The following is a 24,294-nucleotide window of genomic DNA, read 5'->3' as shown; positions in this document are numbered from 1 at the left end:
TTGGCTATCATCGTCTGCATACTTGGAGGAACTTATCATACTTTTTTTTTCGTTTAATTTACAATGATCTTTGCTAGAGCTAACCTTAGTCTACAGTGTAACGAAAGCAGTTTCTTAGTCGGAGATTTAGCGCGAGTTAGAGAATAGGTAGAGTAGGAGAGTTGGAGAAAAAGGGTAATATGTCTATCACTAGCATAGGGCCGACAAATCGGCTTCTCATCATATAGAAACGAAACTTTGTAATACTAATCAAATTAAAAGTAATCCTCACACGATTCTCGCACTCTGTCAGTCTCAGTCTTGGTCACTATTTCAGTTTGTGACAATGGCAGCAAGGGAAACGAGCTACTTCTTTTCAATGAGATGATGTTTTTTAGTTTGTTAATGGAACAACCATTTTCTTGGTTTTAATGTGCATTTGACTTAAAAAGTTGGTTTTAAAACAAATAAAATAAAGTTATTGATCAATGAAAACGACATATTTTTTGAGATATGACCTTATTTGAATTATAACACTTGCTTGAAAAAAAATTGGTTGACTTGTTCTGCAAATTAAAATGTTGTAATTAATTTCAATCGAACTCGGATTTTAAAAACATATATATGGAATAGTACTATCCTCTCAAAAAATAGATTTCTTCTGCAAAATACATACTTTAAATGCTTTGATTTAAAAACTACTTATGAAATTTCATTTTTAAACCTTTAGACCAATAAGAAATGACTGCAAACCAATAAAATCTTTTCAAAAGTGTTTAAAATTGTTTTTTTCTGATTTTAATTTCTGTAACCCAAAAATGGATAATTTGTAACCAAAAACAGTTTACATCTAAAAAACACTCCTCGTTCCCTTGGCGCTCCTTTCTTTGCTTTTAAATCAGAACCCCTCTACCTTCGCATACCCTTTCCTCAGACATCAACCTCTGCAAATACCCTTTCCCTTTCCCAATTTATTCAAAGTTTTCCACACCTCCATTGTTGAAGCGTTCGCACCAGGCGAGTAATTCCCGCACTTCGCGTGCATAAAGTTGCTCCTGTGAGTGCAAATCGCTCTGGGATTGGGATTGTGATTGTGATTGTGAGTGCGGTTTCGATTGAGATTGGCCCAAGGATGCTGAACCAGAGGGCAAAGGTCAGACATTGTGGCCAGCTGGCTGACTGCTGGTGCCGCTGCCCGAATTGCTCAGCAAACTCCTTTCGCTGGCCACACTTCCCGGGGCATAGATCAGCTCGTTTGGCTCCTTGATGGACTCCTGGATGCCGTTCTTTCGACTGCCCCGTGTGCTCTGGTTTCGCCAGGATTGCAGATGTCCCTCGCCAGGATGTTGTGGCACGAGGGGTATAAGTTGTTGCTGCTGCAATGGCGGCTGTTGCTCATCCACCTTCACGTACAACCGCTCCATATCATCCAAATCTCCATCCGCCGTGTGGTACAGAGCATGTTCATCCTCATGCGACATCAACATGGCCATGGGCGATGGCGAACCGCCACAGCCCGAGTCCGCCAGACCATTGTAGCATAGGGACGAACCATCGAGATCGAGGAGATTCTGCTGGTTCTTGACCTGATCCGTATTGAGCACCTTGAAACGGGCACTATCCCTGCCAATGCTGCAATTTGGCGGCAATTGCTGTCGTCGCACACTGGCAAACTGCGAGGAAATGGGCGAGGATTGCTTGGCTCCAGGAGCTGCCTCGTAGGTATGACAATTGCTCAACTTATTCTCGGTTATGTGAATATGTCGCTGCTTATCCTTCGGGTAATAATACTGCTCCGAGTAAACGGAGCGTGGCGGACCCACATTCGTGGGATATATCTCGCTGGTGGTGGACATTTGCTGATAGATATTGCTCGGGGGTAGTTGCTGGTGCTGCTGATGTTGCTGGTGTGCCTGCTGTTGCTGCTGCTGCTGTTGCTGTTGCTGTTGGTAGTGCGGATGCATGGGACGTTGCAGGCCATAACCGGCCACTACTGGTCGCTGTTGATAACGCGATTGCTGTTGCTGTTGCTGTTGCTGCTGTTGCTGCTGATGCTGCTGGTGGGGCGTCAAAATCGAAGAGGTGGCATAGGGCGCCGGTGAGGCATTGCCGTGCCGCCCATATTCACTGGGGGCCTTGCCAAAACTGGACACTTCCGCATAGTCAGTGGGTATGTTGGAGTACTCGCCCACGTACCTGCAAATGAACAGATAAAAACAGAACAAAAAACACTCGGTTATTACTTGGCTTGTTTATTACAATATTCCCCTGAGTTGTGCCTCCCCACCCCCTTCCCACTTTGGTTATAAATTTGTGAAATTTATGACTCGGTTGGAAATTTGCATTCGGCTGCTGCTGCTGCCTGCGTGCTTTTCCAAGCGGGAAATATGTGAATTTAGTTGGGATTTCCCAAAAACATACATTTTCAAGGCACACATAGACCAAGATCAGGTGGGAAAATAGTGCTGGAGACGGTTATCCTTACATCCATTAAATAAATTACCAGCTTAAAACAAAGGTGAAAATGCTGGGAGCTTTCCTCGGAAAGCAGCCCCAATTTCCATGCCACACCCCTTCGTTCTCGCATTTTTAGCATTATTTTCGTATTTAAATACTGAAAACGGATTAACCTGGCGGGGGACCGACTCAAACTCAACCCGAAAAAAGGGGGAAAAAAAGCGATTTTAAAACTCTGAAAAGCTTGTAAAAATATATGGCGCATTGATGGAGTTGCCATGGCGAAGGGGATAAAGCCCAGCCACTCCACATAGAAGGCTTTTAATGCCCTTAATGAGTGCCGCCGAGGAACGAAAGTTGGTCCTGTGTACACGGAATAGTAATGAGCTTGTCAAATGTCTGGCTCAACGGCGGAAAAAGCATTTAAAATTATTAAACGAATTAATTATCATAAAGCTATTCGAGGAGAGCACTACATTTATTTCTTAAAAACCTTGGACTTTCGTTATCCTTGGCCTTCCTAGAGTAGAGTATTTTCAGCTCTGGTCAGCTCATCAACGAATTTTCGCCAACACATATGACACTCATTATTGCATGATTACTTTTATTGTTATGGTTATTATTTTGTTGCAATAATTATTAATATTTCTCTTATATTGCACACACCCACAGCGACTCATTTTCAATTTGCGTTTTAATGGCTAATTAAGTGTGCAAAAATAATTATAATTATCTGGGCTGTGTATTTATTTACAGTAGTCGCTGGAAAAAGTGCCAGACATTGCATTTTTAAATTAAACATTTTTGCTTTGCTTTTCTCGATATTTAACCCCTGCATTTTTAGTGTGACTTTTTGATGGCTGATTGGCATTTAATTGCCATTTGTTGGGCAGCAGCTGGGCTGGCATGTATATTTTTTCATTAAACAGATTTCATCATATTTTTCTGGTTGAACTGCTTTTAAGAGGAATGACAGCAAAATGTCATTTTTATAATTTAGTAATTTATCTTCGTTATCTTCTCACTTGAATTTAAATCTGGAGTATTTAAATCATATTAAAACCACTCGAAATAATTTTTGGTTCAATTTGCGGCCAGTATAAAATCAGCCGCAAATAAATAACAATTACAATTCGATGCCAGAAACATTGCGCCAAAACAAATTCAAGCCGATACAATATTTTCACTGCCCCATTTGGCAGTATTTTCATGCATTTGCCAGGGGCCAGACAAATAAATTAGATCGCCTGCTACATGGTTTCAACTTTGATTCGCCATCTACCACAAAACTAATTGCGAATTCGTGGCCAAATTATGCATAGCATACTTTAAACCAACCCTGAAACCTTTTGCAAATTTTTTCAATAACCTTAAATTTGTGTTAAAGCCGACACTCGGAGGCCTTAATTATTTCATTGCTCTTTTTGCGGTGCGAACTCAACTGGGCTTTGGCGAAAAATCAACATAAATAGCGTGGCCAACATTTCTATTCGTAACTTGATTTTCCCTATTGCCCAGGGGAGAATGAAAGAAAAACTCTGCCCAAAAGTGTGCTTTTTCGGTGTGTTTTCCTTTTTTTTTTTTTGATGCTCCTTTTTCTTTGCTTTTTTTGGTAGTCGCCGCGGCAGAAAAATGCAATTTCACAGTTTGGTGAATTTTTATTGTCGTCGCTTTGAGCTGCCGTCTCGCCGAAACACACTATCTTTGTAGGAGGTTTAATGTTGACGAGGTCTTAAGGTTTATGGATTTATTAAATCGTTTTACCTTAATATATATAGTCTTTAATTTTGAAATTTCGCACAAAATTAGAGAATTTGTTTATATTTATGTTAAGTTAAGCCGAATGTTTTCTAAAATTGCCAGGGCCCTTATTAAAAACTTTAATACAGAAATCTTTAGGGTTATGAAATAATTAACAAAGTGCCCAAGTATGCAATAAAAACAAGATTGTCGACATTTGTAATTAATCCATCAAACTTCCGCCTTAAAAATAAATTGTTGCATACTTTTTGACACTTTTATAATTGATTTTAAAACCTTAATTTTTAATTTTTTCAAAAGAGCATCCCTAACTCGTTATTGTTTTTAGCTCGTCAGCCTTTATCCGCCCCTCTATATTGTTGGATTGGTTTTTTCTGGGGTAAAACTTACCGCTGCTGATTGCGTTCGCTGCCGTGTCCTCCGTGAATGTCATCGCCGCCGCTGGCACCACTGCCCGCACCGCCGGATCCGCCGGAACCACCGGAACCGGCACCACCAGTACCGCCGGTGGTGGGAGAACCCGGGGCACCGCAAACGGGAGCATAGTCCGCGATGTGATCCTTTTGCATCTCCAGCGAATCGCCGCCGGGCGAGGGACGCCACACCATTCCGCCGGTGGAGGAGTCCAGCCAGTAGCCGTTTCCATTGCGAGTCGATAGACTCGGCATTTTAAGCACGTCGCTCGTGTGATTGCCTGCAGGTGGGTCGAAAAGTGGGAAAAAACGGAGGGAAAACGGGGGACAGTCAGTCAGAGCAATTAAATGTGGTGCAACAAATTGTGAGCCGAATAAATTGCTTTCCGGAAATTAAACAAAAACATACAAAAGAGCTGCCTAGACAATTGTGTGTTCCGCCAAAGGATTTCGATGGGATTATTTTAAAGAGATTCTGGGGGATAACGATTTCCAAATCAATTTTTTTCAAAATAACTAGCATGTAGTTTTAGAAATTTTCAAAATATTGTTTTAAAAAAATGCGGAACATAGGTTTGTTTGAACAGATGATATATTTAAATAATAAAATTGTGCCATTAATATTAATACAAAAAAAAATGTACATAAAATATATATAAAATCTCAAAAGAATATATTTCCCCATCGAAATTTAATCCTGGAACAGTTAAAAGCCACTGCTATAAATTGAACACATTAAAATAATATTATCCCCATTCAGTGAAGTCGCGGCTGGATATTTTCCTCACACTCACAGGCTACAAAATCAAATAAATTATTGTCAATTTTCCACTTGCGTTGCCTGCTAACAAAACACAACCAATGCAACGGCGGGGGCTGCATAAAAAATGCAACCAATTAAACTCTCCCCGGGTTTTAACTGAGCATCAAGCGAGTGTTTTATAGTCCGCCACCTCCTGTCTAGTGTTCCCTCATATTTTTGTCTGTTTTTTTCAGTTCAGTTGCCTGGCAGGTGAATATTCTGATCTCCCTTTCTGCAGCTTAGTTTATGGTAAATGGCGCCCATGAATATGCAACTTTTTTTGTATTTTTGCTGTCCTGTTTTAGACCATTTGGATTTTTTGGCTTTGGCTTGTCTACGCTATTGTCGAGTGCTGAGTTTTGACAGTCGAGAGAGCCGCTTCATTGTCAGCTTTAAAGATTAAAGTTCATATTCTTTTATTTAACTCCTTATTATCACTCTTTAAAGGCTTTAAATGCTTGAAAATCTAGGCCATTTCCCCGGACCATCCAATCCAAAATGCCCAGTTCCCCAGTGAACAGGCTACGTTCCCTTTCTCCCTTTCCGCTCACCTCGAAATGCTGCTAGTTTCAATTAGACCACAACCCTCCCTTCCTGTAGCTATACATATATAGCTGACCAGCACACACACAACTTGTTGGTTAATAATGCACACAAAACTAAATGCATAATTGCAATGGCAGCCATTAGGGGGTTGAGTCGAGGAATTCCGAACTAAGGGAAGTTGGCGTCACGTGCAAAATGTTAATTTCTATTATGTGTGGCATGTGAGTGTCGAGCGGCTTCTATGCTCTGCCTGCTAAAATATTTATTCGCACCTATTTCGGTTTCTTTTTTCTTTTCCATTTTCCGTTCCCCGCTCTAGTTGTTGTTGTTGTGTCCAACAATGGAAAATTAGCGTTATTTATATATGCAAATGTGTGTGTGGCGTGTCTGGCGAGGAAGGAAACGAAAACTAGCAGCTCGCAACGGATGCAGAGCTTGAGGGCCGCAGTCGGATGTCCACAAACCCCCAATAACTGTGGCACATGCATATGTATAGTGGAATAACGGAGGATTTACACCGAAAATATTTTTGTTTTTAAGTTTTTAAGCAACCTTTAAAAAGCAATTATTCGCCACAAGTATTATATTTGGCGCCCAATTTGGGACTTTCCTATAAAAGCCACACGTTGGGCGCCAAACAAAAAGGTTTTCAGTGCACTTACCACGCATGGTATTTAGGGCCGACTGCTTCATCATCATGTGTTTGCGCTTTACAAAGACCATTGCGCCAAAGGACAGCATAAGGATGGCCAGGATGGCGCCCAGGAGTATTATGAACCAGGGCTGTGTCAGCACATCGTTAACATGGTCCTGATTGATGGGATATCTGAGAACGAATAACCAAAATTATAAATAGAAATTATCCATTTACAGGGGGCAACAGATATAAACTAGTCCCAAAAAGGACTCCAACTTACCGCTGATTGATGAACGGATCGAGCCGCTTGGTGATGGGATCCAAACGCAAAGTGGCTGGGACACAGTAAGGACCGATTCCGGCATTATTTCCGGCTGCCACGCCCACCGTGTACATGACGCCTTCGGTGAGATTGGCCAAGACCAAAGTAGGCGAAGCGGCATCGATGGTGACGTTCGTTAAAATTCGAGAGAAATTGTGGGCAGTGTCTATGCCTCGCACTATAACATGATAGTTCAAGAGAATGCCTGAAAGAATATAATAAAATAAAAAATATTTTTAATATTTTCTATTGTTAGTGTATTTTAAGCTTTGCTTACCATGCCGATCCTTAAGTTCGGGTGCCTTCCATTTGAGGAACACCGCTGAGGAATTAAGCAGCAGAGCCTCCATTCCATATGGTGCCTCAGTGGGAACTGCAAAGGAAAACGAATTTTGGTTTGGTTAGATTTGAATTTTGATTTTGAGCTGGGGCAGAGATTGAGGAGCAAATTTAAATGGCTTTTTGATTGTGGTGCGTGATGTCACCCAGCTGACATCCGCTCTAATGAGATTTGGTGGCCGTAATTAATTAGCATTTAGTGTGTGTGTGTGTGGGTCGCAAAGGGGATCTGGCTGCAACTAGTTCCGGGTGTTGGCTTGAAGGGTTTCCCGACCATTGCACTACACTCAGACACATCCTGCCAGCACATCGAGTGCGTACAAAAAAGGAAACAGTTGAAAAGGAGTCATAAAATCCTTTCCTTTCTCCCAGTTGCAGCTCACTTCACACACATACAGAAGAGCTCATCTTCATTTGTTTATTTATTTCCTGCTGTCGCTTTATAGAAGTGGATACACTGTGCAACAAAAGCTTAACAAAAGTATATCCCTTTACTATCTTTAATTTTTTTAAATTTATAGTTTAAAAAATCATTGTTAAATGAAATTATTACTTTTGTGAGACTTTTAAATTGTAAGAATTAATTTATTTTTTTACTCTGTTCGAAGGACTTATATATTTTTGCCGAGTGAAACCCTCATCCCTTACTGCTCCTCATTCCCTGTGTTTTGTATCCTTTTTGTGTGTGCGGCTGAGTGAAGCAATTTCTTTAAATAAACACACACGTGCAAATTCTCAACGAGACAAAAGTGGGAGACCGGGAAAACAAAGCGGAGAAAGCGGGAAATCTCTAAATAGGCAACGTCTAGCGATATTCAACTGGAGTGTGAAGTGGAGTGCAGTAGTCCTTCTTCTGTCTTTTTTTTGGCTTTGTTGTGCTACCCAGCTCGCTGAGTTTTCCCCTTTCCCTTCGGCGACATTGCGACATGCTAAAGTGCTTGTCGTGCTTTTGTCTATGCGGGCGTTTTTCGTACCCCTTTGCTTTCTTCCTGGTGATGCTTTCTGCTTTTTCTCCTTTTCTTCCGCTGATGAGGCACCGCGATGCTTAACACGTATCTGCCATTGTGTGGCATAAATGACCCCCGGGCACACGAGATTCGACAATTGTCTCAGACACACACTTTCCAGCAATTGAAAAACTCCAAATTGGCTCTGTGATCACTTCGAAATGCAACTGCAACCGAAGACAGCTTATCTAAACGTGGAAGTCTAGTGGGTTTCGATTCAATAGCCTTTGCAAAAATATGACTCATCTTGTTTCGGGGGTTAATTTGATAGTGCAGAAAAGTGACTCAGATTGGGTTGCATGTGACTGATGGTTAAAGTGACCACTCCTTATTCAACATATTCGGTGTCTAACAAAACAAGGGAAACACTTTTGGAAGGACTTAAAAGAAAAATAACTATATATTTGTTTTGAAAGCATGCTTAAAGCAGAGTATATTTATTTCTATAAAAATTTAATGACTGAACCATATGTTTAAATAAAATATTCGGTGTCTAGCATAACAATGGGAAACACTTTTGGGAGGACGTGAGAGAAAAATGGCTAATATCAATTAACTTTAAAAGCATGCTTAAAGCAGAGTATATTTAATTCCAAGAAATATAAAGCACATAAAGTGAAATTATATTCATATATTTAAATACAGGGCATTCGCTAGTCATTAGTTCCCAGACTAATCTTCAAAATTAACCTCCTTTTGCTACCCTCTAACATTTACTCTGTGGAGCACACCTTTATTTGCCAACTTCCGACGTGGGTAAAAATGTTTCCTGTTGCGGGTGCAAAGGAGTCCTAGCCTTTTCTCCTTGCTTAAGCAAACTCGCATCACATTTGCATTGCCAGCACTGCACATTTTTGTGGCTCACTGTAACATAAAAGAGCGGGGTATTCTGGGGTACTGAGTGCTTCATATAGCAGCAATAATTGTTGTTTATCTTTACACAATTGCGTTGGCAATTTCTTTGGGTTGTTGTCAGCCAAGTGAAAATGTGATGCATGCGAAATGAGTTTTGATTTGATGACAGCAGGGTGCAGAGAAGGGGTTGATCCTTGAAAGGAGCAGGTGGCACAGAGATTCGCGACGTTTGTGCATTTTATATTGCTGCGGTTTGTTGACTTATTTGCGGCACTGTGCGAGCGTTTCCCTTTCATACTTTGTTTGCCTGGTTTTTGTTTTTTAATTATTTTCTTTTTAATTTCCCTCGCCCTTTGAGATACTTTGCTCATTGAGAATTGTTCACTTTTCGTTGCACTTTCGGAAGTTTTTGTATCTGAACAGCTTTGCTGGTGATGGAATGAAGTGATAAACCTGTCTGGAAAGTTTCCTCTTTTTCCCGTTGAGTTTGCATTTTTCTTGGCTAGTAAGTTTTTAGCTTTTGAAACAATCTTATCTGACATATTCCCTGGTTGTCAATGATATTTTTAGATAGCCCTAAACCGTTGGCTGAACTGCAGACAATCCTTTAACCACCCCCATAAGATGTATAACACATGTAAATCGCCGACATCAAGTATTCCGCACACAAACCGCATTTGATTTGAGACTCTTTTTGATTCCCCAACTGGAAATGTTATCCTCCGCCCCTTGAGCAATTGTTTTTCACGTGGATTTGACATCCCTACCTTGCTGTCCTTGGTGTATCATCGGTTGGGCGCTTCTAACATTGTTTGGCATTTACGTACGCATGATTCGCTTTTTGTCGGTGCTCAGTGATTGACATACTTTCCATTACTCGCCCTATAACATGGCCCCCGATTAAAAAGAAAAAAAGTAACCAACTGCCTACGCCCTTTTTTTGTGTTGGGTTGTGCGACCCTGGCAAAAATAATTTGCGATTATGCGACCCGCATTTCAGCGCAGCTGATGTCCGCCAAGGATAAAGGCTCAGCCGTTTTCCTTTTACCGCTCATATCCTTTTATTGAATTTGGGTTATTGTTGCAATGCAAAAAGTGCCCTGTAGCCCGCCTTCTGCATTTGTCACATGAGGCTCATGACTGGGGGTTGGGGTTGCTTTCACTCGGATTTACGGGGGTTGTTTCCTGTAAAGGTATTTATACGGTTTGTTGGATTGCGCCTGGATTTGATGCACATGCTTCATTAGCTTGAGCGGGAGAAAGTCTAGGGAAAACAGTGCTCACAATTGATTACAAATCCTGACTGACAGTATGAAAAAACAATCCAAAAAGCTGGAAATGGAATTTTCTAAGCCCGACTGCAAAGATAACAATCAATGGATTGAATTCTTTGCGTGCAAGTTACTGAAGTCTAAATTACAAGCAAATATCATAAAAGGATTAACCTATCGAGTTAAACAATATTAAAAGTGATACGGACTTCTTTATACAATTTTTTAATATGTATAAAATCTATTAGCTTTAGCTTTTAAATCGATCAATTCGAAAGGTTAATCAATATAAAATGAGACAAAGCTTGTTAAGTCTAACTATCTATAATATCGAAATTACATTTTTATCGATTACAGAGTTTCATTATTTTCGATAAATCTTCAGCATGCTCATACCCTGTACGCACTGTACGCAGTCAAATATCCCATATCAAAGGAGCTAATGGTATTTCTAAGAACCCTCTTATTTCTATCCCTTAAAATTTGTTCAACTCACCATCTTCAAGGGTGCGGGCGATGCGCGAATTCGAAGGCTTGCCCTCGACGGATTTGTAGAACGGCACGATGAAAAATTCATACAGCGTGTACTGGACGAGACCGGTGATGGTGCAGGATGAGGCGCCACCTCCATTTAGAATCGTCAGCATGCGGTACTTGGTGCTCAGTGGTGGGGATGATACTCCGCCACTTTGACTCGATGTTTCCCCATCACGTTTGCCGGCAGCGGCAATATTTGGCTTTGTCGAAATCAATGCGGATGCCGAAGCGGATGCGGATGCGGAGCCCAGCAGCGGATTGACATTGGTCGTAACGGGCGCCGGATTGTTGACTATTGGATTTGGCAACTGTCTCGCATAGACATAGAAACCCTCGACGTATTTGCCGTTGATGATCTGCATGAACAAAGGGAAGGTGACGGATGAGTAATGGAATGGGTTGGGGGTATTGTCTGTGAGGTCGATTACATACCTGCCAGGTGAGCTTCATGCTGGTGGAGTCCACCACACTGGCGTTGCTTAGCTCCACAACGTCTCCGGATAACAAACTGGCTCGAGCTTCGCTCAGATCCAGACCACTGTTGAAGTACCTCTGCCGAAATGGTAAGAAAAACAAAATTAATAAAAAAAAAAAAAAATACTAATAATTACGCACCGTTCCCACTGTAATGGGTTCCGACATTGGACTGGGAAGGGATAAGCCATGAGAGTTCTCCGCTCGAATTAGGAAGAAGTAATTCACACCCGGCAGCAATCCAGTTTGGGTGAAGGTTGTGTTCTGCACTCGCGTGCCCACAGCCACCCAGCCATCCGTTTCGTTTTTGCCAAACATCTCGATTACGTAGCCCACCAGACTGGAGCCACCCACCTTGTTGCTCCTCGTCCAGCTCAGAGTCACCGAGCTCTCGCCCTTTTCCACCATTTGTGGTTTTCCCGGCGGTCCAGGATAGGTGGAAAGTTCTGCTGCTCGGAAGAACTTGATATTGGGATTTGTGGGAGTGTCCAGACGAAGGTAGCCGCTCCACGAGGATTTGCCATTTCGATTGCTGGCCACACAGGTGTACAGGCCTTCGTCCTCGTGACGCTGAAGATCCGAAATGGTCAGAGCTCCAGCATCTGAGACATTACGTCGCTCATGCTCCTGCACATCGATGGGTATGCCGTCCAGATACCACGAGACCTCAGGCACTGGGGTGCCCAGTGTTCGACAGGGCAGAACCACAATCGACTTCACGGGCAGCGTTTGATTCACCGGACCCTGCTCGATAATCGGCGGTGGCAACTCGAATTGCGTATCCACACTGACCACCGTTCGACTGCTGACACTGCCCACGGCATTGAGGGCATTGCAAGTGACCACCTTTCCGGAGTCCTCGCGGGCAAATCGAGCTATCGAAAGCACCGAACGACCCTCGGGGGTCAGGGTCACTTCCATGCGACCATCGCGGTAGCCGGGAAGCAGCAGGGAGCTGTTGCCCTCAACCGACCAGTAGAGGGTTGGCCGGGGATGACCATTCGCCTGGCACTCGAACAGCACTTCATCACCGATCTCCACCAGTTGATTCTTGGGGCGTATCACAAACTTGGGGGGTGCTAAAATGGGGGAGGGGAATGGATATGTTAGCACTTAGAGAAAAATGTATAGAAAAATTTATAAGAATTTTTTAAGATATGTGCAAATTAATTCAAGAATTTTATAGCAAAGTTGGCGCTCAACGTTTTCGTTATGGTGAAATTTGTATTTATTGATTTTGAAGAATAGTTCAAATTGTTTGTTCTTTATTCTTCTTATTTTTTTTTTTAAATTTTGAGTATTAAGTGTATTTCTAAACTTTAAATTTTTTCTCAATAAATAAATGGCGCTCAACGATTGTTCAAAGTGCACTCCTTGAGCATTGGCCGCTGCTTTCTGGCAATTAACTTACCGTGAACGGTGAGGATGCCCGTGGCCGTGATGCCGCCCACCGCATTGTCCGCCTCGCAACTGTACTCGCCCATGTCCTCCAGCGTGACGTCGTCCAGCTTCAGACTGCGGTCCTCAAGTACGTGCACACGACCTGTCGATAGAATGGAGAAAATCGGCCAAATGAATTTCATGTGTGTGTGGATGTGGGTTGTGGGGTGTGGGTCCATCGGCCCAGACTCATTCGAAAGAAAAACAAACTTTCTGGTTGTCTATCTGTCTGCTGCTGCTGCTGCTGCTGCTGCTGCTTCTACTTCGTTAGTAGTTCAAGTGGCGGAAAAATGGCCAAGCCGTATTCTCCACAGCCGGAGAGCCGAATAACCGCAGCAAAGTAAGCCAAGACAAGATGCGACATGCCCTCCATTTCCCTCCCTCCATCTCAATGGAGGAGCAGCAGAGCACCTTTTGTGGTTTTTCCCGTACAATAAACAGAAAGAAAAGACAAAGGTTTTTGGGGGGGTTTGGCGGCAAAACTGACTCTGCTTTCTTTTTGGTTGGCTGACTGCGAAATAGGTTTTAAATGTGGGTGCACCTTCTCGCTTCTGTGTGTTCCTGGCCACTCTGTGCCAATTGTTTGCTTAACAAAAGTTTAGGACAACAACCAAGGCGGCTCCATGGCCCATCCCCCGAGTGGCATCTTTTCTGCTACTATTTTCTTTGAGGTCTTTAAAGAAGCGTAAACTAGCTGGAGAAAAGTGTCAAGGGGGTGAGAGATGGCATGGATGTCTCCCCTGAAAGAGGGGTTAGTGGTTGCACTGCCCTTCGGGTTGGCAACTGACTCCGTCTGAAGGACAACATTGCAACAGTCGAGTGTTGTGCAAGCAAAATTGTTGATTGCTGCCAACAGAGATTGGCAATTAACGGAATTAAAAGTTACAGTTGTGTTTGCCCAGCTAGGACGGAAAAGGGGGCGTGGCTGGGGTCTAGTCTGGGAGAGAGGGTGGCTACCCTGGTCCGAAAACCGCACCACCCCAACCGTGAACCCAAACTAACAACAGCAAACGAAATTGCAGGGGGGAGTAGTGTTGTTATAGAGGTGTTTTGTGCACTGGGAAAAAATAAATATTAAATATATTCCTAACTTCATGGTTTAGTTTTTTATTTTTTTAAACATGTATCTTTATAAATTTATTTAAAACTACTGAAAACTAGACAAAAGTTCCTAATAAGTGACCTAAAATTTTAAAAAATAAATGCCAATATTAATTTATTCTCAAATCGAAGAAAATTTTTTAAATATTTCCCAGTGCATTCCGTAAACACAACCAATTGGCAACACGAAAAGCCACAGGCCAAAGCAACCGCATAAACTAACTTTTTGTTTTGTTTTATATTTTTTTTTCTGTTTTTTTTTTGCCTTCTGTGTGAGTGTGTAACGAACCCTCGACTATACTTGAGCCATGGGTAAACAAAAAAGCTTTAATTTCATTTGAAATTTCGACCTGTGTATGTGTGAATAACTGGCCCAGTAAGAGAGCCAAACCACTAACGTTAGCAACATGGCTGCCCGAGCATTTCCGGTTAATTGAAGCTGAATGAGAAGCCAAGAAAACTTACGCAGTGGCATATTGCCGCCGGAGGCAGTGCGTCGCCAGAGGACATCTGGCAGGGGATCGCCTCCAATGCGGCACTGGAAGACCACCGAGCTGCCCACGACAGCCGTTTGATTCTGGGGTCCACGGATGAGGAAGGGACGAACTGGAAGGGAAATAAAATATAGGAAAATATACTTTCAGTTAAGATAACATTGAAAAAGGAAATTAGAGTAATAGAAACTAGAAAAAACATTTTTAATTACAGTTAAACCTTTAAAAGACTCAAAATATAGAGATGTAATATGCTGGTTGTATACGGTGCATCTGCTGATTCAGCCTTATATGCTGTAAGGCTGCTAAGGCATCGTTTATCACCAGCTTTTAATAAAGCTTCAAGTCTAGCTTTTGGTTTGATTTGATTTTTCTTAGATATTATAAATAAATGCATTTATTTTTACTCACCATGAACTTTGAGAAAGGCAGTGGCCGATTCCCTGGTTCCGACCACGTTCTTCACCACACACTGGTACCGTCCATCGTCGGATTGGCGTGCCTCCTGGATGGCCAGATTGCCGCCATCCACAATGCGAATCCGCTTGTTGCCGACCAGATTCAGGGTCTGTCCGTTCTTGCGCCACGAGATTTGCGGCTCCGGGGATCCTCGGGGGGCACCGCATTCCATCAGGGCCACTTCGCCTTGGGCCACACGGGTATTTGCCGGCTCCAAGCGGAATTCGTCGCGCAGAACTGGTGGGTGGAAGGGATGGGAAAAGGTGGACAAACGAAACGCCAGTGAGTATGAGAAAATGGCCCGGAGTAAGAGCTTTGATTGATTCAATATTAATAACTGTCAGGTGTACAGGCAGCAACGTCCACTTTGCCCGGCTACAGCTACATCTCCTCCATATTTTATAAGCCATCCCATCCCAGGCCATGCCGTCCCTCGACTGCCTCAATACGCCAATAAAAGCTTGGTAATGATGCCCAGGTTTCAGGTTTACGGCTTTGAACGGACACAACTCTCTCGCTCAACGGAAATATTAATAAGCTTTGGCATTTGCAATGCTTATTTTTATTTTTATTTATACTTTTATTTATTCGCCCACCACTCGCACATCTTCTTCGCTCGCATTTTTTATTGAGCGAAAATGCAGAATGCAAAATGGTTGGAGAGTATACAAAATGTAAAATGCGAAATGCAAAATGCACTTCAATAAACGCATAATGCGCTCCACTGAACGCCAAAGGCACCGAAATGAAAACACACCAATGCATTGGCTTCTTTTTGCCATAAGTAGGATAGAATGCCGGCAAATGGTCAAGTTTTTATGGCTTTAAGCTCTGTGGAAATCGGAATCCTTTACGGTTTACCAGATTAATTAATCTCAACTTGCGCCTGAAATCTGCACAACTCTAATGAGTTGGCTATCGATTACAGACAAAAAAGGATTTCTTCCAACTTTATTTTATTTATTTTTTATTAATTAGAAAGCACAGTGGAGAAACCAAGAACCCCGAAAAGGGGAACTTGAAATGCAGCTGCCCGATTTTGGGGTAAATTTCATGAAATGCAACCCTCCAATTAGCTGAAAATTTTGCCTTGGCCCAAAGGCCAATCGATCAATGTCGTTTTTGGGTGGTTGATGCTCTGACATTCCTGCTTTTGAAAACTGAATTATTTTTCTAAGCCCTAAAGAAGTTGTCAAAATGTTGTAATGGTTAAGCTGCTAAAATACATGATATGCTAAAAGAATTGCACTTGATATATTTAAATTTTTGGAATTAAATTAATGGATTATAAATTTATATAAAAATTCGAGAGCTGTCATATAAGTATTTTCTGTTTTAATATACTATCAATTATTGCCAACAGAAATGGAACATAATTATTAAAGGTATAATAAGCTGAATAACTGCAATTAATAACCCCAGTTGTATGGAATAAAAACAATAAAACATTTTTTAAATTAAATACAAAAATTTTACCAACAAAAATAAATCATTGCTACTATAATAAACTGATGAAACTGCATTAAATATCCCCGAACGATCGGAATACAAACCATAAAACATATATTAATTTATAAACAAAATGGACAACTGCTGTACTATGCCATAAACTTTATTGCTACATAAATATTTAAGCAGTTATTGTTAATTTTGGTTACTTACATGCCACTTGCAACGTTGCATTCCTGGAACGGGCCACTCCAAACTCGTTTTTGGCCTGGCACCAATAAGTGCCCGCATCGCTCTCTCTACGTGAGTGGATAACCTGGGGGGAAAGCGAGGGGAATACAGATTATTAGATACACGAGTTAAGAGATTTAAGTAGTTTTTGGGCAGCTTAGGCCCGGGTCACGTGTCAGATCAAAAAGTCTCAAAATCGCTCATCCGAAATCAAATAAAAGTGAAACGTGCCATGGCCCATTGTCCCACTCTTTTTGTTCGTTCGCCGTTGTCCAGTCTGCGTATACGCAATTTAATTTAATTAAAAAATACACTCAAGCCCAAGGGGTAGCATCCTGCCTCTGTTGGGCCTTAATCACTTGGCCACTTCAATTTTAATTGGCAACAAACTGAATCTCGCCTTTGGATGGGGTTGACTTACCCCAAAAAAAATTACAAATTACAGAAGAAATTGTTATGGACAATAATAAAAGTAAATTGTTTGCCTCGGGCTTGAACTTGAAAATTTGTATCTGCTAGATTTGTTTTTTTAATATTTGAATTTAAATTTAAACCAGACTTTAAGACTCACTGAGCCATTAATAATTTGTGGAAAAACAATAACACAGACTGAATTTGTTGCATTTAATGAAAATAACAGGGAGATGGAAGGATAAAAAAAAACGAGTAGGAATTTAATATAAACAGAGTCCGAGGATATTGCAATGTCTGATGGGAAGAGACACCCTTTCTTTGCAGGGAGTTTGGGGATTTCGAGGAGTCTCGTTAGCTGAAATTGCGCAATGTGCACGCACGAAATGATATAGGGGTTGGTCTAGTACTTGGGGCTCTAACCCCCAAAACAACAACATCTTTTGTTTGTTCATCAGGTTGTTTTGCCTATCAACCGAAATGCAACCAACCAGACGGAAGCCCATAAAATAATATGGCCAGGCCAAAAAAAAAAAGTAATGAAGAGAAAAAGAATTGCTTATAAGCAAATGTTGCGTTTCACATGGGAACCCAAATACACGCCTCCTCATCGACAGCTGTAAAACCACTAATGATAGAGTTGAATCGAGAATCGAAATGAGTTGATTGGTTATGATGCGTACCTTGAGAAAGAATAAACCACCGGCGGGCAGCATTATGCGATGCGAGCCCGTATCCGTCTTCAGTTCGCGACCGTCCTTAAACCATTGAATGGTTGGTGTTGGATTGCCCTCGGCTTGGCAATTAAACGTAAATGGATCATTTTTTGGCACCGTCGTGTCCATGGGATGCTCGATGATGCGTGGATTTTCACCTGGAATGGGAATGGGAAAAAAAGGAAACGTTTTTTTTTTGTTAGTATATTTCTGTGAATGCAGTGTAACCCTACACTGAGTTGGCCACTTGAGTGCGTGTTGTATTTCATTTTGAGTGAAGAACCCTACTCATCACATCATCGCTGGGGACTTACCCTACACAAAAACTCATCTTTGAGGGCTAAACAAGTTTTGTCACTTAATGCAGTGGCAATTAAGAGGCCATTAAGTAGACTGTGTAGGGAAATCCAGTCAGAAATTATGTTAAGCAGCAACGAAATTTCACTTGAGGCAGCCACCTCTCATCTCACTTTGCCTCCTCTCGAATTCAATTAACTTCATGAAAATATTTGCCCGCCCACGGCTTCTTCGCGCACAAAGGACCCCACAGGACTAAACATAAATTTGTGCATGTCGATAAGGATGAAACAAAGGACATCGCTAGATAAACTTTATTAAAAGCAGCAGCAGAAAAGCAGTTAAAATCGGACGAACCAGCGAACGAACGAATACAGTTGTTGGGCAACAGCTGAAATGTAATTACGAAAAGCGCTTAAAGGTGAAAAATGTGTGTGTTTGCCAAAGAGCGATGGAAATCCGAGGTCTGAGGTGGAACGGAATGCCTTTGGTTGGTAACATCATTCAGCCGGAAATTAAGTTTTCCAGATTTATTGAAAGCGGATAGTAATGAGAGCTTGCAGCGACGGAGAGGTACGGAAAAACCAGAGCAAACAGTGCATAGAGATGGACATTGGGTATCACTGTTGGAAAATCGGGAATAAATCACAGGATGCAGGGAGTTGTAGGGTATTTGGGCAAGTAAAGACGAAGTTCATAAGTATAAATATTTTGGAAATGAATAATTAATAAATAAATTAAATTGATAAATATATTGGAAAAGAGAAGAAAAAAATAAACAAATTCTAAGAACGCTCGCATTCAAATCTTATTTTTAGATCGCAATTTTTTTGCTTAAGCGATTTTAAGTGTGTCTGGTCAGTACTTATGCTAGTCGAATATTTATAAATTGGTTAATATATTTAAAGATTAACCTTTCAATTAGAGCCAAAGCCAAAGAATAATCTTCAAATGCTGTTTCAATTTTATTCTAAGCTTATGTTGTAATCTTCATTTTATAAATAACCCTTAAAAAGGGATGCAACCTTGCCACTCTAAGCTAAAGCCATCTCCTATTTCATTAACTCCACCAAAAGTAACAAGATCTGCTCGCAATTCGACACCCAAGGCGTGACCTTTGAACCCCTGGCAATGCCAATATGCAAATCGAATCGTGACACTGTTATCACTATGGGAAATCACTGAATCAGCATCCAGTGATTTCTATTTCGAACCAACAGCAGCAGCAGATGAACGATGACATTTGTCAAATGTGTTTTGGGCAAAAAAGAGGAAAGAGGCTGGTGGGGAAATAGAAGGACTGAAACTGCACCTTGGACATTTGTCAATTGCTGTTGTACTTGGCTTTTGATGTTGCTGTTGTTGCCTTAGTGTTTGTTGTATTTGCTGTTACCACCCGGACAGCAGCCTTTTGTTAAATTTGCAAAAGTGGGGGGGTGGGAAAAAAGGATGTAGTGGATGGGCTTTGAGCCATTGTCTGAATCTGATTTTGGCCATGTCCAAAGGCATTGTGCCTGCCCCTTTTGTTCCATTTGCCCTCGTCGTCATGGCTACACTCTTGTGTGCTAATTTAAATGATGAAATATACTCCAATAGTTCTGTCATGCCAACGCATAGCTTATTAAAAACGCACCACAAAGTCTACGTATTTTTTCCTGCTTTCGTAACCAGAAAATTCTCTCTACCCGACAAACAAAATATTTAATTAAGCAAAAATCTGCTGCTGTTGTATAAATATTTCAGCATTTTTTTGTTATCCCACCAAAAGCAAAAGAAACCACACAGAAAAGCAAAACTAAAGCGAGACAGGACTTCGATAAGCTAGCCAAAACTAAAAGCAAAAAAAAAAAAAGAAAAGAAAGAAAAACAGGTAAAATGTGTAAACTTTCCAGCAAGAATTTTCCACACGCACAGACTGCGGCAGTTGTTAAATAAAGCGAGTGAGTGAGAGTGGAAGTTTTTTATAATAATATGTAAAAATGCAACTGCGAGAAAATATTCAACAGAAAAACTTTGCCAGCACTGAAGAACAATAAAAAGAAAGTGCATTTGGAAATTTCGATTGTGACTAGTTAAACTTAAATCAGATTTTTTTAAAAGTTTAAAAATTAAGCATGAAAAAGTTGTAATATTTCAAAGATATACTAGTAATACTTTGTTAAAATTGTTCTAAAAAATATTTTTGAATTTAAGTTATTCTTTTAAGATGTTTGCATGATATACCCTTAACATTTCCCAACAAAAATATAAATTTTGTTTCAGCTTTTTAAAAAAATAATATTTTTGCAACCGAATTTTAACAATTTCTCAGATTGTACCACACAATAACCCATTTATCCTCAGCACTTAATTACGCTCATTTGGCATATATGCTCTTCATTTGATGTGCGTGTGTGTGTGTGTAGGTGAAAGTATGTGCATGTGTGTGGGTGGTATGGAAATTTATGCATGCATACACCGTTGGGGAAAATGTAAAAGAAGTTTTGAGTAAATAAACAGCAACAGGAACACAGAGGCAAAAAGTGCTGCCGGCGATGAAATCATGCAAGCATGCACCTAAGCAAACAATCGCGCTCACATTTGGGGGCCAGAAAGAGACAGTCTCTGTGAGGGGGAAAAAGAGACAGAGATAGGTAGGGGGTCTGCAGAACTCATAATGCACAACTAACGTGTTGGGGAGTTTGGTTGAGTTTTGCGGGTAGCAGCAGCAAACACCAACAATAATAACAGGAAATGCATTTCGTATACTGGCTGTTAAGAAATCGCCGGGCTGCTGTCTGTTATCTTAGCTTATGTTGTTGTTCTCTCCGTGTTTTGTTGTTTTTGTTTGCCGCCGTTTCTGTCTGTTTGTCCAACATAAGCATAAAAGAAATTGTGTAGCCCGGGAGCAACATAAGAGCACTAAGTAGCTATCACCCGACTGTGATTTACTTAGTTCATGGCTCTTGATTTCGCAAGAACGGGCTTTTGAATCGTTATGAAATTTGGAATTCCAGCTTATTATGTCTTTGGCAGTCTGTATCCCAAAAGTTCTGATCACATTCCAACAAAGTTAGGTGATATGGGGTTTTTTACAAATATATAGCCTGATTTCTTATGAATCATTATTAACTTTGGTATGTCGGTAGATTATACCTTTTGTAACTGTTATACCAAAAATTGTGTTTGTGTCTAAAAAATTATAGTTATTATCCAGTTTTATAAAATATTATAATGATATATACTATTTTTTAATTCCCAAATTCTTTAGATGTTATAACTGAACCTAAAAACAATATACCCCATTATAGGGTATGAAAAAACACTAGAAGCATTCACATCTGCAACTACAACTTGAGCTGCTGTTTGATGCTGTTGCATTTCTGCTAATTTGCTGTTGCTCCGTTGTTTGACTTTGGGCCAGTAGGTGCTAAAAGAGACCCAAGACTCAAAACTCCAGGGGTTCTCAAGCATCTTATGCCAATATGCATCATTATTAGCATGTCAACAACATACTATGCACACAAGCACACACAACAAAAATCACAACTTTCCCAAATGACGGCAACATTAAACGTGTATACGAGCAGCTGCTCAAAATGCATATGCAAATATGTTGTCCAGTTGCTCACCCACAAGACAGACTTGTAATCAAACAACGAATAGCCGCAATTTAGGGGGGATGAGGTAAACAGGTGAGCAGGAGAAGTTGTTGGGGGCAACCTGCCGGAAAACCATCAACTAAGGTACATATGTTCAGATAATTGAAGACGTATGTATACACATATCTTGTTGTTAATGCATTTATACATATATGTTTAAATTTAAAAGATTTTTAATATCAACCTCAATAGGTTTCTAAAGGTATAATTTATTTTCATAATTAAATTCTCTTAAAATAAATACCTTACAATTTTATAAAAATTCTCTTTACCAAAGATAGGTTTAAATCAACAGAACACCTGCCACTTAAATGTATTGTAAACAACGTACTACAAATACGTTTGAGTACTAACAGAAATTTTAAAATTCATTTTTCAAATTATTTAATTTTATTTAAATACAACCAAACTTTATTTATCCCTCGTCAGAAAGTAAAAGTTTTTATTTCTGCTGCTGGCCTCACAAATCACAGAATGTCAAACTGTGGCAGCTTGAGTACTGCAACCATTTTCCTTTTTTGCGCTCTGCCTTTTCTATTTTTCCCCCATTTAAAAAAAATAAGGGGAAAGCGACAGGTTGGAAAGTCCTTGATGTGAACTGTGACGTCAGGCGAGGAGGGTCTGTTAAAAATTAACTGAGCTTCAGCTAGTCCTGCTCCTGTTTTAGTGCCATTTTGAGTTTTCGTTGTTCCCTTCTATTTGAACACCGAACAAAATTCCAAAAAATATAAATTCAATAAAAAAATATTATATTATATTTGATATTTATTTAATATAATATTTAGCATATAGAAATATTTCTAAAATTTTATATGGTGAAATCAACATAATTTTTACATATCATATTTTGGTTTTACCCATTCCCATTTCCAAAAATATATTTTTTATTAATACTTTTTTGCCTGTACTTTCTTTCCCCAATGTTGTTGTCGTTGTTCTTATTGTTTTTGCATTGGCTCAACAACAAACTGAACAATAATTTATAAGCTTTTAGTGCAACGCGACTTCTCGGGCAAAAACAAAAGCAACACAGCCAAGTTTTTGATTTGCCGCCATCTGATGGAGGTTGCTGCTGTGTTGTTGCTGCTTTCAACTTTGTGCTACCATTTATTTATTTATGCTGAAATGTTTAATTTATAATGGGCATGCAACTTGGCCGGGAAATTGGGGGCATGGGTATCCTTTCAGTTGAGGGCTTGGGCTTCTAAAAGCTGAGGAGTTCGTAAGCCTTTTGCACAACTTTTGCCACTTAAGCTTTTGTACAAGTAAAATGGAAAATAAGAGTGGGTGTTTGTGTATTTTCGTATTTCCGTATATGAGTATTTCAGATTTGTGTTTTCTGACTGCTGTTTGTGTTAAATAAACGAAGGCGCTTACAATTTTGCACTCGCTTTTTAAGCCAAGCTTTTGAAAAGAAAAGTGTTAAAGTAAAGTCTTAACAACCCGTTTTTGAAACTCAAAAGGGATTAAAGGTTGAAGTTAAAAGCATTTCTAAATATTACTTTAATTTATAAATAATGTTTGCCCATTTAATTTATATTTGTCTTTACAAAAAAGTATGCCATAACTTTAATACTTGAATTTTAAAAAAAATGTATACTTAGAGAATTTTTCAGTCGGCACATGTGATATTATTTTCCCGAGGCAATGTTTCAGGAAAATTTTTTACGCATTGTTTTTTGTTTTTATTTGTTTGCCTTTGTATTTGCGCGCCTTTGAGTTTGCTCTTCTGCGTCTTCGCCTCCTGCTTATTGTTGTTTTTTGTTTGCTTAGAGGGAAAACTGGAGGGAAAATAAGACGAACAACAACAGCTTCCTGGAGCGGAAGCTGCCCGGTTGCCAATTATTTAAATGCTGGTATTTACCTACCAACACGGCGGATGTGGGCCAACTCGAGAGGGGGAAAAAGGGAGGGTAAGCAGCATAAATCATTATCACATTTATGTAATATGCACAACGGGCCAAGATTTTGGGAAAGAAAACCAGCACCGACAGACAGAAGAGCAGCCAAATATTTGCCCAAAACGGAATGCCCTTGGGCAGCAATAAAAACCGCAATAAACCAACAGGGATTATGGTCCGTAATGTGAGGATTTTCAACAAGCTTCGGGAAACTCATACGATATATATCCCTATCGTTATCCCTTTCCCTTCCCGCTTTCGATGACTATGGCTTTTATTGTTTTCGTTATTACAGCACACAAAAAAATGCACAAGAAATCAAAAAATCAAATAAATTATTCAAAATGTTGTTTGGACCCATGCACGCATATTAATAGAAGTGAAACATATTGCTTATCCCAAGAATACACCCAGCTGAACCCTCAAGAACCTTTGCCAGGGACTTCCCATCTGGAGTCAATCCCGTTGGGCGAAGCATTTGATTAGGCAAAACAAGGAGCGAGAAACCGCAGGCGACTCCCCTGCTGAGAGCTCTTGAATTAAGGCGGCCACAGTGGGCTAAATGTGGGAAAATTAATTTGAAAATATCACGTAGCATATCAGAAGAACTTCAAATTTTTATAATACATTTTTAGAGAAATTTTTTAAAATATAGTTTTAGTGAATTTTTCAAAATCGATGCTTGGTGTGTTTGACAGTGTCTAAAATATTTAATATTTAAAAAAATGTAAGGAAAAAAATATATATATCAAGG

General features: G+C 40.3%; 1 protein-coding gene across 1 annotated transcript in view; it reads right to left on the bottom strand.

Annotated features, from left to right (window-relative positions):
* Positions 1 to 1,029: 1,029 nt before the first annotated feature.
* Positions 1,030 to 24,294, bottom strand: part of LOC108147946 (roundabout homolog 2) — a 43,495-nt gene continuing 20,230 nt past the window's right edge. The window contains exons 2-14 of the mRNA XM_017274730.1: positions 17,669 to 17,859; positions 16,557 to 16,659; positions 14,847 to 15,131; positions 14,407 to 14,547; positions 12,812 to 12,943; positions 11,542 to 12,479; positions 11,359 to 11,478; positions 10,886 to 11,282; positions 7,195 to 7,290; positions 6,876 to 7,122; positions 6,621 to 6,784; positions 4,588 to 4,891; positions 1,030 to 2,175 (exon numbers count right to left, since the gene is read on the bottom strand). Coding sequence (XP_017130219.1) covers positions 1,134 to 2,175; positions 4,588 to 4,891; positions 6,621 to 6,784; positions 6,876 to 7,122; positions 7,195 to 7,290; positions 10,886 to 11,282; positions 11,359 to 11,478; positions 11,542 to 12,479; positions 12,812 to 12,943; positions 14,407 to 14,547; positions 14,847 to 15,131; positions 16,557 to 16,659; positions 17,669 to 17,859 — 4,160 coding nt within the window. The 3' untranslated portion in view covers positions 1,030 to 1,133. The remainder of the gene's footprint in view (positions 2,176 to 4,587; positions 4,892 to 6,620; positions 6,785 to 6,875; positions 7,123 to 7,194; positions 7,291 to 10,885; positions 11,283 to 11,358; positions 11,479 to 11,541; positions 12,480 to 12,811; positions 12,944 to 14,406; positions 14,548 to 14,846; positions 15,132 to 16,556; positions 16,660 to 17,668; positions 17,860 to 24,294) is intronic.

This window comes from Drosophila elegans, unplaced genomic scaffold (genome assembly GCF_018152505.1).
Source record: "Drosophila elegans isolate 14027-0461.03 unplaced genomic scaffold, ASM1815250v1 contig_814, whole genome shotgun sequence".
NCBI lineage: Eukaryota > Metazoa > Arthropoda > Insecta > Diptera > Drosophilidae > Drosophila > Drosophila elegans.
The sequence above is the reverse complement of the archived record's forward strand: the minus strand, read 5'-3'. Positions and strand labels throughout refer to the sequence as shown.